The 14,575-nt window shown below is 38.7% G+C and overlaps 1 protein-coding gene across 2 annotated transcripts; it reads left to right on the plus strand.

Annotated features, from left to right (window-relative positions):
* Positions 1-137: 137 nt before the first annotated feature.
* On the plus strand, positions 138-9,510 carry LOC113122834 (terminal nucleotidyltransferase 4A-like). Of its 2 annotated transcripts, none has more exons than XM_026294449.2 (12): positions 138-1,044; positions 1,435-1,558; positions 3,539-3,585; positions 4,297-4,417; positions 4,588-4,695; positions 4,781-4,909; positions 5,536-5,749; positions 5,952-6,078; positions 6,179-6,282; positions 6,440-6,627; positions 6,904-7,044; positions 7,195-9,510. In XM_026294449.2, the coding sequence occupies exons 1-12, from the start codon at positions 326-328 to the stop codon at positions 7,624-7,626; spliced, it is 2,454 nt and encodes an 817-aa protein (XP_026150234.1). In that variant the 5' UTR covers positions 138-325; the 3' UTR covers positions 7,627-9,510. The 2 variants fall into 2 exon arrangements, with proteins under 2 accessions (XP_026150234.1, XP_026150235.1); XM_026294450.2 differs by having other exon boundaries at positions 7,201-9,510.
* The last annotated feature ends 5,065 nt before the right edge of the window (positions 9,511-14,575 follow it).

Raw genomic sequence — 14,575 nt, forward strand, 5'->3', positions numbered from 1 at the left:
GTCATCTTTCAGTATCCAGAATATTTATCTTCCGGTGTGTTGGGCCTGACCGTGGCTGACTTGACGCACCTGGGGGTGTGTTCAAAGATTTAAATCCCTCGCACATGCGCACATGCTAATCCGTGCTGCTGGGTGCGCCATGTTGGCTGGCTGACATGGGGAGTGGAGTTGAGCAAGCTGCTTGAAAAACCAAACCAGTTTCTGAACATGAAGCCCTTCGAGGATGTCAAGTAAATCAGCGCGGTAGGATTCATTTGTTTTCTTGAGTGTCCGCCAAATTGCGTGTCATTTTCCCGTGAAGGGGTTCTCTGTATACTCGAGTCCAATGGATCCCAGGACCGCTTGGATCCAGCCGGAGCAGAAGGGACTTGCCAATTCAGTGTGGATGTACATTTGGGAAACCTCTCAGGGATTTGAAGCAAACCCCGGTAACGACAACCACCTCCACCGCAACCAACGCAGCTTTGCAGCAGAAAATGCGAACTCCACAGACTCAAGCGGCGAGTATTGTGAGAATTTAACGTCGCCGCCGCCGCCGCCGCCGCCGCCAGGGGTTGTGTCTGGGAAACTGCCGAAGCGAGACGGCGGAGTAGAGAGAGGAAGCGTCCGGAGGAAGGGCTCGTTGTCTCCGTCCTCCTCCTCTCTGGACTCGGAGGTCGAAAGCTCCTCGCCTCCCGGCTCCTCTCTGCACATCGACAGTCTGAGTGTTGCAGAAGAGGCCAGCCGGTTCCTACACTACGGCGAGTACGAGTCGAACCAGAACAATCTGACACAGCAGCAGGCGCCTCCGCCTTGTCGGAGCGTTGAGCAGCGCCGCTGCAGCATGCAACAGTCCGGCGGCCACACCCCCACGGGGATGAACAATCAACATGGGAAAAAGGAGCACCAGCATCAGACACACTCATCCGGCCGTAGGAGACATCTGAACAGAGCCAACACTTTCCACGGCATCCACCCCCCCCTTTCCTACGGCAGCAGTGGACACTACACACATCCTTCTTGTAGCCTGTGGAAAACCAGGCGCTACAGCCCGGGCATTAATGGGTACGTTATTTTATGTATTTTTTTCCTTGAAGGGTTTTCCAAGTATAACGCCTGTGGACCTGATGGGGCTCTACCAGCTCATCCAGCAGGAAATAGCAGGGACAAATGTGGTTGATGAGCTGTAAGGGCTTATGTACAGTAATAATGAGCAGCACTCTGTCCTAATGTGTCTACTCATTCATTTTTATTTCACTTGATAGCCAATTTAAGTGCTTTACAATATACCTCAGTAACTTTCTGTGAGTGATGCACACTGGGCCCAGTCCTCACACTTGACATTTTAAATCCTCAAGTGGATCTAGTAATTCAGTCTCTAAGCATCCATGGCTCGCCTTAATGTCTTTATGGAGTATCTGTCCTCATTGCCTTGTTTTCCTTGTTTTCTTACAGCCTCCATGAAGAGATTATGGACTTTTTTAACTTCATGTCACCACGTCCAGAAGAGGAGGCCATGAGAAGAGATGTGGTGAATAGAATAGAAAGTGTCATCAAGGACTTATGGCCCACAGCACGGGTGAGTGTCATTAGAATAGCCGTGGTTTAAAGAGGTGAGAGCGGTCGGCCTGTCCGATGGAGCTGCACTCCACTTTGGGCCGCACAGTACGTGAGCTTGACCTGCCTTCAGTGTTTCTTTTCAGGTGACAAACTGCTACATTTAGAGTACTGTCCCTCTGTCAACACGCTGAGCCACTACTGTCAAAGGAAGATGTTGAATACATGTATTTAAAACAAAACCTTCTTTAAATGCAGAGTCACAAGTTTCAAACAATATACATGAGATTTTACTTGTGCCAGCACCATTGGTGCTACAGTGGCTTCAGAAAGTACTGTCCCTAGTATTTGCAAAAATGTTTTTTTAAATTTGTTTTGCAAATGTATTTAAAAATTCGAAACTGAAATTTCTTATTTAGAAAATTATTCAGACACTTAATTCAGTACTTCATAAAGTTCCCTTTGGCTTGATTAGTCTGTTAGTGAGTGTGGGGTTTTTGGTCACCTGTCTGATCCAGGGTAGTATGTATGGGGGAGTCCTGATGGTTAACGTCTTCCATTTCATAGCTATTGAGGACATGTGCTCTTGGGACCATGCTAAATGTTATAAATGATTTTATATACTTGTCCTGGTCTATGCCCTGTCAATTTTATTGCAGAGCTCTGCAGAGAGTTTGAACTTCAGTGCTTGGTTTTCATTCTTACATGCAATGTTAAGTGTAGGACCTTTGTATACACAGGTGTTCACTCTCTTAACTAACAGTTTCATTTTGCCACATTTGCTGGAGCTACAACTGAAGGTCTGAATACGTTTATGAATAAAATTTCATGTTGTGAGTTTAGTTTTTGTTTTTTGAAACTTTTGCTAAAATTCTAAAAAGGCATTTTATCTAAAATCTTCTCTTTATTAGACACAATGTGGCAAGACAAGAGGGCAGGCTTCTACTACGTATAACTATGTATATATATTTCCTCTCCTTTTATTAGATTTTATGGTTTTGTTACTTTTGTTTATTGCTTTGTCAGTCACTTCTGCATGTCTTTGTCATGCCCTAGGTCAAAATTATGTTATATACTCAGAAGCCAGTGTGTCTTGAGGTTTACTGGGCTTTATGTGTCTAGACCACATTGCAGGCAGTCAACAGCTGAGTTTACATTCCACATTCAGGGTCGACCAGATGTGATCATTATTCATGTCACGTTCATTTCCAAAGTAAAATTAGTAAATCATTGTAAACTGCCAGCATAATGTTAGTGTAATTTGTAACAAATAGTATTTTTTGGTTAATGTAAACATTGTCCACTGCTCCTGGCCCAAAGAAAGTCCCCATGCACCCCACTCCCTGTGAATTAGGCTTTTTTTTCCCTCCTTCCCTGAAAAACATTGATAAGTTATGGCAGTATAAATGTTTAAATTTTGTATTGGGCTCTGACTTCTCATTAAAAAGAACAACAATTTAACAGGAAAGGCCAGCTAGGTAAGTTCTGCAGAGGGCAGTGTGTTATACTTTGTTTTATACTGGTCTTTTCATATTATTTCAGACTTAAACTCATGTATAAACTTCAACTCTACTCAAAGACAAACTCTGATTGACCTTGGCAAAATCCATTTTTGACCATGTGACCTTGTATTTGGAGTCCTTTTATGAAGTTAATACCAAGTCAAACTAGTAACACCTAGGCAAGCTACTTACATGTTGCCCACAAAAACAAAGCTGCTCTTGTTTTTGACATTGTGGAGTTCTGGACCTATTTTACAGAGCAGATAACTTTGTGTAGAATAGGATAAATGAATGCTCCAGGCACCTTTAGTCTTTTCTGGCATATTGTTTTGTGTTTAACAAGTGTTGACACCAGGCAGTATATATGCAGTTGCATTTTTGTTAAGAAGGCATGTGCATACATAAAGCGTAACCAGTTCTATACACAAGATGTCAAAATGGTTATTGTTACAATGTGTCACAGTTTTAATCAGGTTCATTGATTTTGTCTTGTTCTGCAGGTGGAGATATTTGGCAGCTTCAGTACAGGACTTTATCTTCCAACAAGGTAACATTTCTTTCTGTACTTTCTGTACAATATGATTTGTATGGCCTTAATGTAGTGTGAATTATTAGGTTAAAGAGCTAAACAGTGGTGGGGCTGGGGGCATTTCAACATTGTTATGCAAGGATACAACAAAACCTGTTGTGGCTTTGTTTGGAAATAATTTATTAGTCTAGATGCAATTACAGCAATGTTATAATGGAAAATTAGGGAAGTTGTTTTAATGCAATGATTATTTCAACATCACCCCACTATTTACTTAATACAGTAAGCTTCATGATTAACAACAATTATGAATTAGGGTTGAGTCTTTAAGATGAACTCATCATTAGCTAATTTCCTGAAGTGGATGTATGTTTTCATTTATCTGAGGAACCTGTTTTTCTGCTTAAAAAACAAATAAATGATTTTATCTAGTTGTAAATTTCTTCTTTTATTTTGTTCTTCTAAAAATCTTCATAAAAGTCAAGAATGTCACACTACGCTTACACAAAAATATCCTCCATCTTTGGCCACTGGCCTTGGCTCTTAGTATTAACCAAAATAAACAAACAGGATTGCACACTTATTCAAAAGTCTAACTTAGTTAAGATTCTAAGACTAGGCCCTAACGATGAAGTGCATGTCACTATGCATTGTGTGTAGATGGAACACTTTTTTTTTTATTTATTTTTTTTTTATTTAATGAGGAAAGTACTTTCTGTTTGTTCTTAGTGACATTGACCTGGTGGTGTTTGGAAAGTGGGACCATCCACCACTGCAGGAACTGGAACAAGCCCTGAAGAAACACAATGTGGCTGGCCCATATCTCATCAAGGTCCTTGATAAAGCTACAGTAAGTCACCAACATAAGAGCATTTTATTTTTGATCTAAACAGTTAGGTGTACGTCAAACTGAAGTTCTAAATCATAAAAAAAGAGCTTGTCAGTTATTTTCATGATAAATCATGAAATGATGATGGCATACTTACATGGGGATTGACTCACTTTTTGATATGTACCCAGGTGCCAATTATAAAGCTGACAGACTATGAAACAGGGGTGAAAGTGGACATTAGCTTCAATGTGGAGACAGCTGTGAAAGCGGCACAGTTCATCAAAAGCTACCTTAAGGTATGTCCTGCACACATGGCAGTTTTAACACAAATGCTGACTTATCTTTTGATTTGTTTCTTATTTTTGTCTTTGTATTTTATAGAAATACACTGTTCTACCGCCTCTGATCTTTGTCCTGAAGCAGTTCCTACTTCAGAGAGATCTGAATGAAGTCTTCACTGGAGGCATCAGCTCATATAGCCTTATACTGATGGCCATCAGCTTCCTGCAGGTGCTTATATACATGAATGCTAACCATCATAAGTCAGCTTGTGTGCAAATACTGTATTTTCTGGACTGTAAGTCGCTAAACAGCCTTGCTGTACAGAAGAAAACATGAGTCGCATTGGTGTATGTTGCACTTGTAATTATACTAATTATAGTCTAAATTAGCCTATGAAGAACGTAGGGTAGGTATAACAACAAGCAGAAATATGTTACCAAATTTATTCATTTGTACCAAGTAACGTTAAACAACTGCACCAACATCGGTGGGGAAGGTTGAAACAGTCACTCTGACCTTTGTATCAGCTGCATACTTTACCTTCAGCTTGAAATCTGCAGTGTAGCTCTTTCTTTTGAGCGGCATAAATTTTAAAAAGCAATTATCTATTTTGTGCCTGTATTTGTGTTGCGCACAATTATCTTTCCTTTATACATTTGTCGTTTATTTCTGTTTTACGAAACAATAAAAATATAATTGTGTGTACAACTAATAACTATATTTGTTTTGTGGACCCTTTAAAGCTACAACTATTAGAAATTGAGTATAAAATATTACACATTTAGTGTATTTTATTTTGTGTTGATTCAAACTGACTTTTGGTTTCAAATGAGTTCTCCTCCTTCTGATAACAGTTGCACCCTCGAATCGACACGCGACGTGCAAACATAAACCTGGGCATCCTACTAATTGAGTTCTTTGAGCTATACGGCCGAGATTTCAACTACATGAAAACAAGCATCCGAGTGAAGAATGGAGGGGCCTACATGTTCAAGGAGGAAATGCTCACAGCCATGGGGAATGGGAACAGGCCATCCATGCTCTGTATAGAAGATCCAGTACAGCCAGGTTAGCTTGGGATTTGAAATAAATAAACAAACATGTTCAATTAGTTCAAGATGGATGTGTCAGCAGTTCTGTAGCGTTTATCATCTGCTATCAGTGGTGTGGGAACATAGGATTTCTTTTGAGTAAACTAGTTGTAGTAGATTGTAGTTTATTTTGTCCAACGCTGGTTTGTAATCATGTTTTATTTATGTGATTTTCACAGGGAACGATGTAGGCAGGAGTTCATATGGCATCTTGCAAGTCAAGCAGGTTTTTGACTTTGCCTACATGGTGCTGAGTCATGGTGTATCTGCTCTTACACATGCATATCCCACCAAGGAATTTGACAGGTTGGTTTCTTCCTTAGTGTTAGATTAGATATTAGTGATTTGTAGCCCGAATAGCCGTTGTTGTCCTGATAACATAATGGACTGTAGCTCTGTGTTATAGTACTCTAGGGCGCATCATCAAAGTCATCCCAGAAGTCCTGGCCTACAGGGACTGGACAATCAAGAAGTGGGGAGCTAAACAATATGCTAAGCTGGAAAATCATGGTAATGTTGTGCCAACTGAGTTTGTATCTGAAAAAGTGACAGTTATTTATACTTTATGTTATTATCTTATGTTTTATAATGTCTTAACAGTAATATATGCAGTGCACATACAATTCTGACTTTTTTTTTCCAATTGCAATATTCTTTTTGGTCTTAGATGTAGAGACCTGTGAGCAGGACCTTGCCCAGCTGATGTTGCTTTCTGTGGAGGATCAGAGAGACACTTCCTCCCCCCTCAGCGCAGACTCCCTCTCACCTTCTCCGATCTTCCTTCACAGCCCTCAACACCATTCATCATTATCCTCAGCCAGCTCGTTCTCCTCCTCCTCCTCTGGGAGTGACATAGTAAGGCCAAAGCATAGCTTGTGTATTCAACAAACTGCTAAATCAATTTATCCTAGGTTCTCAACCAACATAGCAACATATAGTGTTAGACCTTCCTGTGTATTGATTCTTTCACAAAAAGACTGTTGGCATTATAGGGCCTAGTAACTATTGCAATGTCTATCACTTGTCCATAATTCATCTGCTGTTTTTTCTTTTGTTTTGTTTTGGTTTTGTTTTTCTTTTCTCCTCCCCCTTTCTATGCAGCTTTGTTAATCAGCGTGTATCTTTTTCCAGGAGTCTGATTCTCCCCTGAGCAGTAATGCTGCTATCCCTCACCACCCCCTCTCATTGGACTCACTTCACTCAGTAATCCAGATGGCTACTGACCTGAGAATCACTCATCCAGCAGGCTTTATCCACAACACACCTCAGCAGGTTGTTCTTTTTTTTCTTTTTACTCCCAGCGTTGCCAATTATATCAAGTCTCTCTTAGAATTTCAATCTCATTCATAGTTTATTTGTGACCAGTCCAAAAATGTCATGTCAGAATTCTCATTGAACATAATACGTCTGTTTTTACACTAGGTCCAGATGTCCCTCACAAAAAACCTCCATGAGTGCCAGTTCTACCATGAGAATCCACCTTGCATCAGTGTTGTTCACCATCACACACCACAAGCTGCACAAGTCTCACAGCACACCAAATCTACAAGCCCTCTACTGAGCCCCCTCCACCGACTCCACCACCCTCAGGTAGGAGGACAGCACAGCCGCACTTACACCATGAGATCCAATTCTCATGGCTCCAATGAGCTGCACAAATTTAACTTCAAGCACAGCCAAAGTGGGAGCCTCCGAAGTCGAAACCACTCTCAAGGTAGCTTCAGCCCTCAGCAGCAGTTTGTTCCCCAAGGTCATAGGACGGCACCAACATACAAGAGCCAGCAGCAGTACAACCGGAACAGCTGGCGACACAGAAAGAGGGACTCTGTTCCTGCTGTCGACCAGAGCAGATGAAAAACACCAGGATTTGACCTCTCTGGTACTGGCCTCACTCAGCCCAGTCTTTTTCTTGAAAAGCTGTGAATGATTCATAATTCACCTGTTGTTGAAATTCCCAAGTCAATTCAAAGTTGTCTTCCAACATGTTAAATAATCAGTCTCTTTGTGATACCACAAGGCTTTTGCAAATGAAGGAAGACTGGAAAAATGCCTAACTGTGGTTGTTTTGTTACATCGGTCTGATGGTAGTCAGAGCCCTTCCTGTAAATCTGATGCACACCAGCACACCCTTTGAGTTGAATGAGAAGAGGACAGAAGAGTCTGCGTCCCAGACTTGTCTCAGCATTCTTTTCTGCGCAGCTGAGAACTGTGGCTGATTGCCTGAAGAGTTTGGTCCAGTATTGAGTTTCTGTGCAGCTTGAACATCATGTGCCATGACACTGAACAGGTTCATCAGACCAGGTGCATCTTTTGTCTGTTTTTGACTCTTTCGGGACCTTTTTGATTAGGTTTAGGGCTCATTTGGTCTTCTGAATGCAAGTTCATACTAGCTCTGTTCTTGATTCAGAGCTCATACAACTATATCATCTACGAATTGTACTAAAGACTGAAGCAAAGCACCACCTTTCTACCTATGCAGCGTAATGCTGACTTGATGTTTTTGATGTGAGGGCACAAACTGGACCTTGTCTGAAGTGCTTAAACTGTGATGACTTGTTTGAATGTACTTGACTTTTTTTTGTTTTGTTTTTTTTTGTTTTTTTTTTGTCTGTTGGTCACTTTGTTTGGGAGGGATTTTTAAAATTTTTTTTATATTCGCACTTATTTTTGTACTGTAAACATTACCACCTTATTTTAATTTTGTTGCATTTATGTGTAACAACTTTTATTTATTTCACATTTTATTTTTTATTTTAGTGGTTCTCCCCACTTAAAGTTCAGTTTTTTTTTATTTAGACTATTTTCTGACTATACTGTGCAATAGATGGATCTAAGGGCCTTGAAGGAATGTGTACAGCTTTCTAGCAGAAGGGGGTGCTATGGTATAGCAACATGAGAAATGTGCCAAAAATCCCAACATTTTACTCATGTTTAACTTAATATAACATTATGATCACTTGAATTTTGCCAGCTGTCTGTTCAAATGTCTTTCCACTACTAGTTCTCATTTTAACTATATCACACTTCTGAGTAGTTTGCACTAGCAGTGTTTATTCATGTCATTCCAAAAATGGTGCTACTTCTTACCAGCAAAGAACTTGTTTTTCTGCCTTATCTCCTTTTTGATTCAGTTAAGGCCACAGGTTAACACCTTCTTAAATGACAGAATTTGTCCTTTTTCCTGTATATAGCCAGAGCTTTGTCTTTGTTTCTATAAGCACTGCCAGGTTTACTTGACTTCTCCAAACATACAGCTTGCATATGTCAATTTGAGGAGGAGACTCTTCCGCAGCTGATTAACATTAACATCATCATGTCACTTTTATTTTATTTTATTTTTTTTAAATAATCAAAGGTGATAATTACAAAGTGGTTATATAAGAAGTTCTTATATTTCAGACACTCTCCATATTTAAAGTCACTATGTTAAGACAAGGTTCCAAAGCTATACTTTCCACAGCAATCCATTGCAAGACTTAAGCTTGGGAAGACATAGTTTCACCATTAGACGTTTTGCTTGAACCTTTCAGAAAACACAAATATGGTAGTCGTGTTTCAAAAGTCTGTAATTGGGACACTGTGTACCAAATTAATGGACCTAAAATGGTTCTATTAACCCCTTGTTTACAGTGCTGTTGTTCATTTAGCTTGACTTGAGGATAACTGATACTTTTGATGTAACTGATACTGATGTACCAAGAACCAAACCCCCAGCTCATTTTTTTTTGTAATCAAGGATGAGTGGAATGCTTAAGTGACTGACATATAGATGTATAACTTTTTTTTTTATATGTTTTTTTTTTTATTTTTTTTAATAAAAATTTTAAAACTCAGTTTCCAATTTGTTTAATTTTGTTTGATGTAATTTTATAAGGTGAAAACATTTTTCTCTTATCTTCTACATGAGGCTTGTATAACAGTACATATACGAACATCAGTGCAAAGCGTGAATGTCATTGTTAGTTTATTTAGCTTTTGATTATATGGTTGCTGTTTGACTGACTCTTGACTGAGGCTCAATGACAAGTCCTGGAGCAGCAGCAACATTCATATAGATCCTTGTCCCATGGTTCTACTTTTAAGTTCAAGAGTTTTAGATCCTGTAGAGCACAGTCACTAATCTGATCTATTGTAATTCCTTATTTTGTCTCATGGGGGTACTTGTGGATCATTGCTTGGCTTAACTATATCTAATCTTACCTTTCAGTTTGTCAGCAAGGTCTAGGGAAGTAGGACATGACTCCTTGAGAGGGCTTCAGGAATATAACTCCTCTCAAGTTTCAGTTCTTAAGGGTTAGTGGCAGGAACCATTAAAATTTCATTCTGATTAAAATCAAGCAGAATGAGTCCCCATGAGACTCCTTTTACCCTTTCTTGACTCAAACTAGCAGACTAAGGCACTAGGAAATTAAATCCAATGCTCATGCTGTCATCCACTTACTGTCTTTATTGATAATGTAAGAGCATTGATTCTTGAGCATAGACTGTAGTTCAGAATCTTGTTAAAGGTGGCTCTTTGTTTCTTATTGCTGAGATTACATGAGCAAGACACCACTAATACTGTATTGAAAATCTGTAGGCTGTAATGCATTTGCCACATGTGGAACCACACAGTCAAGGAAGCAGTTGCCACTACCATTCTGTCCACAGTAGCTATTTATATATGTCTTAATGTTATACAACCTGCTGTGTATAATATTTACTGGAGTGCCCAACTTTACTGAATGAAGCATACAGAGCCTTTAGGAAAGACAGAAGCAGGCCCCGGCCAGCATCCTCCTGCTGACATCTGCAGTTAGTAAAGAGGACACTTCTCAAAAGGAAATGCTCACCTGAGGGCCTGGTTGCAGCTTCAGCATGTAGAATGGGGTTCACAATTAATACTTCATTGTTTTGTAAAGTACCCCTTCATAAACAAGTCTCTGCAGTTGATTTTCGAACCTAGCAGGAAAAAAATGTAAACTTTCTCCATGCACATCAATACAATATACTTAAATGTCTGAAATGCACATGGCCTTCAGAGTTCTTTCTTGTAACTCACATAAAAAGTAACATTCTCCTAAGACAAGGCCAGTAGTTATAACTTCAGGCTGTTTATGGCTGTCAGTGTCTTGACAGTTGAAAATCTGCATCTCTGCCTATTTAAGTCCCACGCACAGACCCTCTACAATGCAGTTTGCATTGCTATATAGGTCTGTGTTTGCAAATAGCATTGCTCAAATGACAGTCAGTGAAAGTCAGTGAATGTCAAGATTAAGGGCACACCAGGACAAGACGGGGTATGATTTCAAGAGACAGACACCTGTAAAAAAAAAAAAAAAAAAAAAAGCAATTTTTCCTGTTTTTTCTTTAGGTCATGATTGGATAGATCTTTCTTTTCTTTCTGCAATTATTTGACATTCTGGTCTTTATCCAAGTATATGTGCTGTGATACCAAACCAGCAGTCTTGGTAATAATCAGTAAATAGCAGATAGTTAATGTCTGTCTCATTTTTATTACATTAATTAGTTTTTAATTACAGCCATTAGTTTCGTCATGAATGCATGTACTGTATTTGTTTTCCCTCAATATCATCAGAAAACATCTCAGGCCAGATTTAGGGAAAACATTTGTGTCAAAATTTAACACTGACATGCTTTTCCCCGATGTTTCTGTTACTTGCTCTTAAGATCTGTCTGTGTCCCTTGTTGTCCCTTCCTCAAATACAGAGAAAATCTGATCAAAGGCTGTACTTCTGCTGCTTACAGGTTGGGATTTGTCTGCTTTCAGGATGTAGGGAAGACACATTTTTACTATTATGCTGTTTACAGCATAAAGCTACCCAGAGAGAGCACAAAGCATAAACAATAGTCCTGATAATGATATACTATTGTTTCAATAGAATTAAGAGGGAAAAGAAATGAAAATGGAATAGTAAGTCCTCCAATCTCTGATTTATAGATTCATATTATAAATCATGTATGTATACATATGTGTGTGTGTGTGTGTGTACTTACACCTTAATGCTAAGCCTCTTGAACATCACTTTTTTCTCTAACTAAATATGGCTGCTATTAAAAGGAGTCTAAAATCAGAGCCCATTAAATACAGGCCCATGGATCCTCATGGAACCATTTTTATTCATTTTTCATCCATGTTGCAGTTATTATAAGGCTTATTATTAGGCTTATTTGTTTCTGAAGTCAAAGCATAGCACTCTCTTAGCTGTCATCCATAGCCTCTTGGCCTAGATATCTTCACTTACCTTAATTTTATGCTCATTTACAGTACGATCCACAGTGTGCTCACTTGAGACATCCTTTCTTCTCAGACTCAAAGAGGCCTGATGGATTCTGTATTGTGCCTCGTAAAATAGCTCCATTCAGCTTCTCTCTCTAGTATAAAGATCACTAATGACCCATAGACACCAGTATTCAGGTGCTTCACACAAAACCTATTTTCCTGCAAATAACAGACTCCTCTTTTTCAGGAGCTTTAAGAAACAGACTTTGTCTTTAAAAACCCTTACAGCAGAATGGACCAGAGCATACTCACATCTGTATTTACAGCTCATTATTTTCATTTCTCGTATTTCTTCCAGTAGCTTTGCAGTAGGCAGTGTTCATTTTTCATATTTTACAAGAAAAATATGAATGTCATGAGTGGCAACAAACATCACATGAACAGCAGCACCACTGAGGCACAGCCATCATCAGCAAACCTGATCACTGACAGATGTTGTTGAAGAATATTCTAATGGTGTTAGTAACAGAAATAGGCTACAGTAATTTAATTCACAACTTCAGCTTCATTTCTCTGTAAAATGTCAGATATGGTACTAACTATATATACACAGTATTCTGAGGAACAGAATAAGACAGTGAGAAGAGCAAAATGTAATTTAATCAAATGAAATCCACATTATACACACAATATAATAAACAAGCTGTAAATACATTTAATCAGTTAAAAAAGTTATGACAATTATGTTAGCAAACGTATTTACACATCCAGCAGACATAGAGCAAGACAGATTTCATCCTGACAAATGTACAATATTTACCATCCTTTTAGCTGTTTCCAGCTTTTTAGTTGGTAAATGCAGCTAGTCACTCAGTTTGACTGCCTTTCATTGCTGGACAGGGGGGTGAGTGGAGGCTGGGGATGCATGGGATACTTCAGCAAAAATGTTTTTGTGTGTTTTTGATTGTTAGCAATTGTCAGACACTATTTTTTCTCACTGTGTTTCACGTTTCTGTAGTTGCTATGCACAATGTTAGCCACTGATAAGGCCTACATATTACAGGCACACATGCACATGTAATGCTGCCATTTATTTCATGTACTTACATAAACAAACTCAATTCACAGTGAGTCCCTTGTTCCTGCCAAAACACATCAACAGCAGGTTCAATTATTACGAATGAACTGTAAAACTATTGATTTTTTAATTCACTGCAGAATTTTGAAGGTTCGTGAATATAAACTTAGAGATGATGTGCATAACAACTCATCTGTCATGTGAATAGTTTTTGTAATAGTCATTTATAACCATTTCAAATGACTGTTTAATGGTTTTTAAAGTACGAGTCATTGCTTAAAATGCTAAGTCATTTTAGAAGAGTTAGACAAGCAATGAATTTTGATATTTGTTGCTTTATAGCAGAATGCAGAACAACTAACATATATCTGGTTAAGCCAGAGGCTTGTTTATGTATATCAAGTGTAAAAATCAAACACAAATCATATATGTAATTATAAAAAGAACTATAAAGTTAAAAAACGTTACCTGTTTTTATCAGTATGAGCTAAACTATGAGGATGTTACATCACGGTTGAGACAGACGAGAGACGTGATGTTGTTCTTGGATCAAGGGGAATTATAACTTAGATTTCACCACTTTCAGCTTGTACTTTCAGCGTAAGTGCTGTGTCTAAATTCTAACTGTGAAAGTGATGTGGAGAGACTTTCAGACAGAGAGAACCTAAGACTATTAACAATTTATTCATTCATTTTAATAAATGATTATCAAGTGCTGTGTCACATTTCAGTATTTTGGGGCCCAAGATTCAATGCAACAAGGTAATGGTGAGGATGAGATGTGGCATCACCACTGCTTTGTAAATAAATATATACAAATTTAGCCTAAAACATAATCACAAATGAAACCACACACATCATAAATCTATTCCTTAGCCTAATACAAATGTAAAACCAACTAATAAATTGTACTGTATCTGCTTATCTACTGTATGTCTGCTTTCACTGTTTCTGTCACTGTCAGCTACATTGCTGTAGTTGTGAACCTAGTGAAAGGAAATACAGTGTTAACAAAATGTGAGTTTATCTCTACTGCAACCAGATGTTCATAACCTCAGTGTCTAATGCAGCCCAAAGTGGTGTCCATTTTCATTTCCTGACACATGAGGAAACTACATTTTTATACTGGGGGGAGGATACTGCATATTCTGTATACTACTACTACAGGATATGTAAGAACTTTAATGGTGTTACAGGCCTGTATTAGTGCAGTTTACATAAGCAGCAAACCATACAAACGTCAGATTTGTATAGCAACTAGACCCCGATCTCATCTAAATTAAGGGCATCACAGTGTGAAATAGAAGCAGTTCTGAGATGATATTTAAGTTTGACAATGGGTTGAATATAGCCTGCAGTGTTGGGATGCTGGAGGAGAGTGACAGGTGAATTGACTGTTGGATGATTAATCTTCCTTGGCAAAGATGCAGATCTTCCTCAAGTGTCACCAGAAAAAAAGTTATATGACAGCAGTGGATGACTTTTAATTGCTTAATTTTTAT

Source organism: Mastacembelus armatus, chromosome 16, assembly GCF_900324485.2.
Source record: "Mastacembelus armatus chromosome 16, fMasArm1.2, whole genome shotgun sequence".
NCBI lineage: Eukaryota > Metazoa > Chordata > Actinopteri > Synbranchiformes > Mastacembelidae > Mastacembelus > Mastacembelus armatus.

Excerpts from the sequence above, each read along its gene's own strand:
- LOC113122834 (XM_026294449.2), top strand. The coding sequence starts at position 326 with ATGGATCCCAGGACCGCTTGGATCCAGCCGGAGCAGAAGGGACTTGCC. Across the intron at positions 1,559-3,538 it reads ACTTATGGCCCACAGCACGG|GTGGAGATATTTGGCAGCTT; the intron begins GTGAGTGTCATT and ends CTTGTTCTGCAG. Across the intron at positions 5,750-5,951 it reads AGAAGATCCAGTACAGCCAG|GGAACGATGTAGGCAGGAGT; the intron begins GTTAGCTTGGGA and ends TGATTTTCACAG.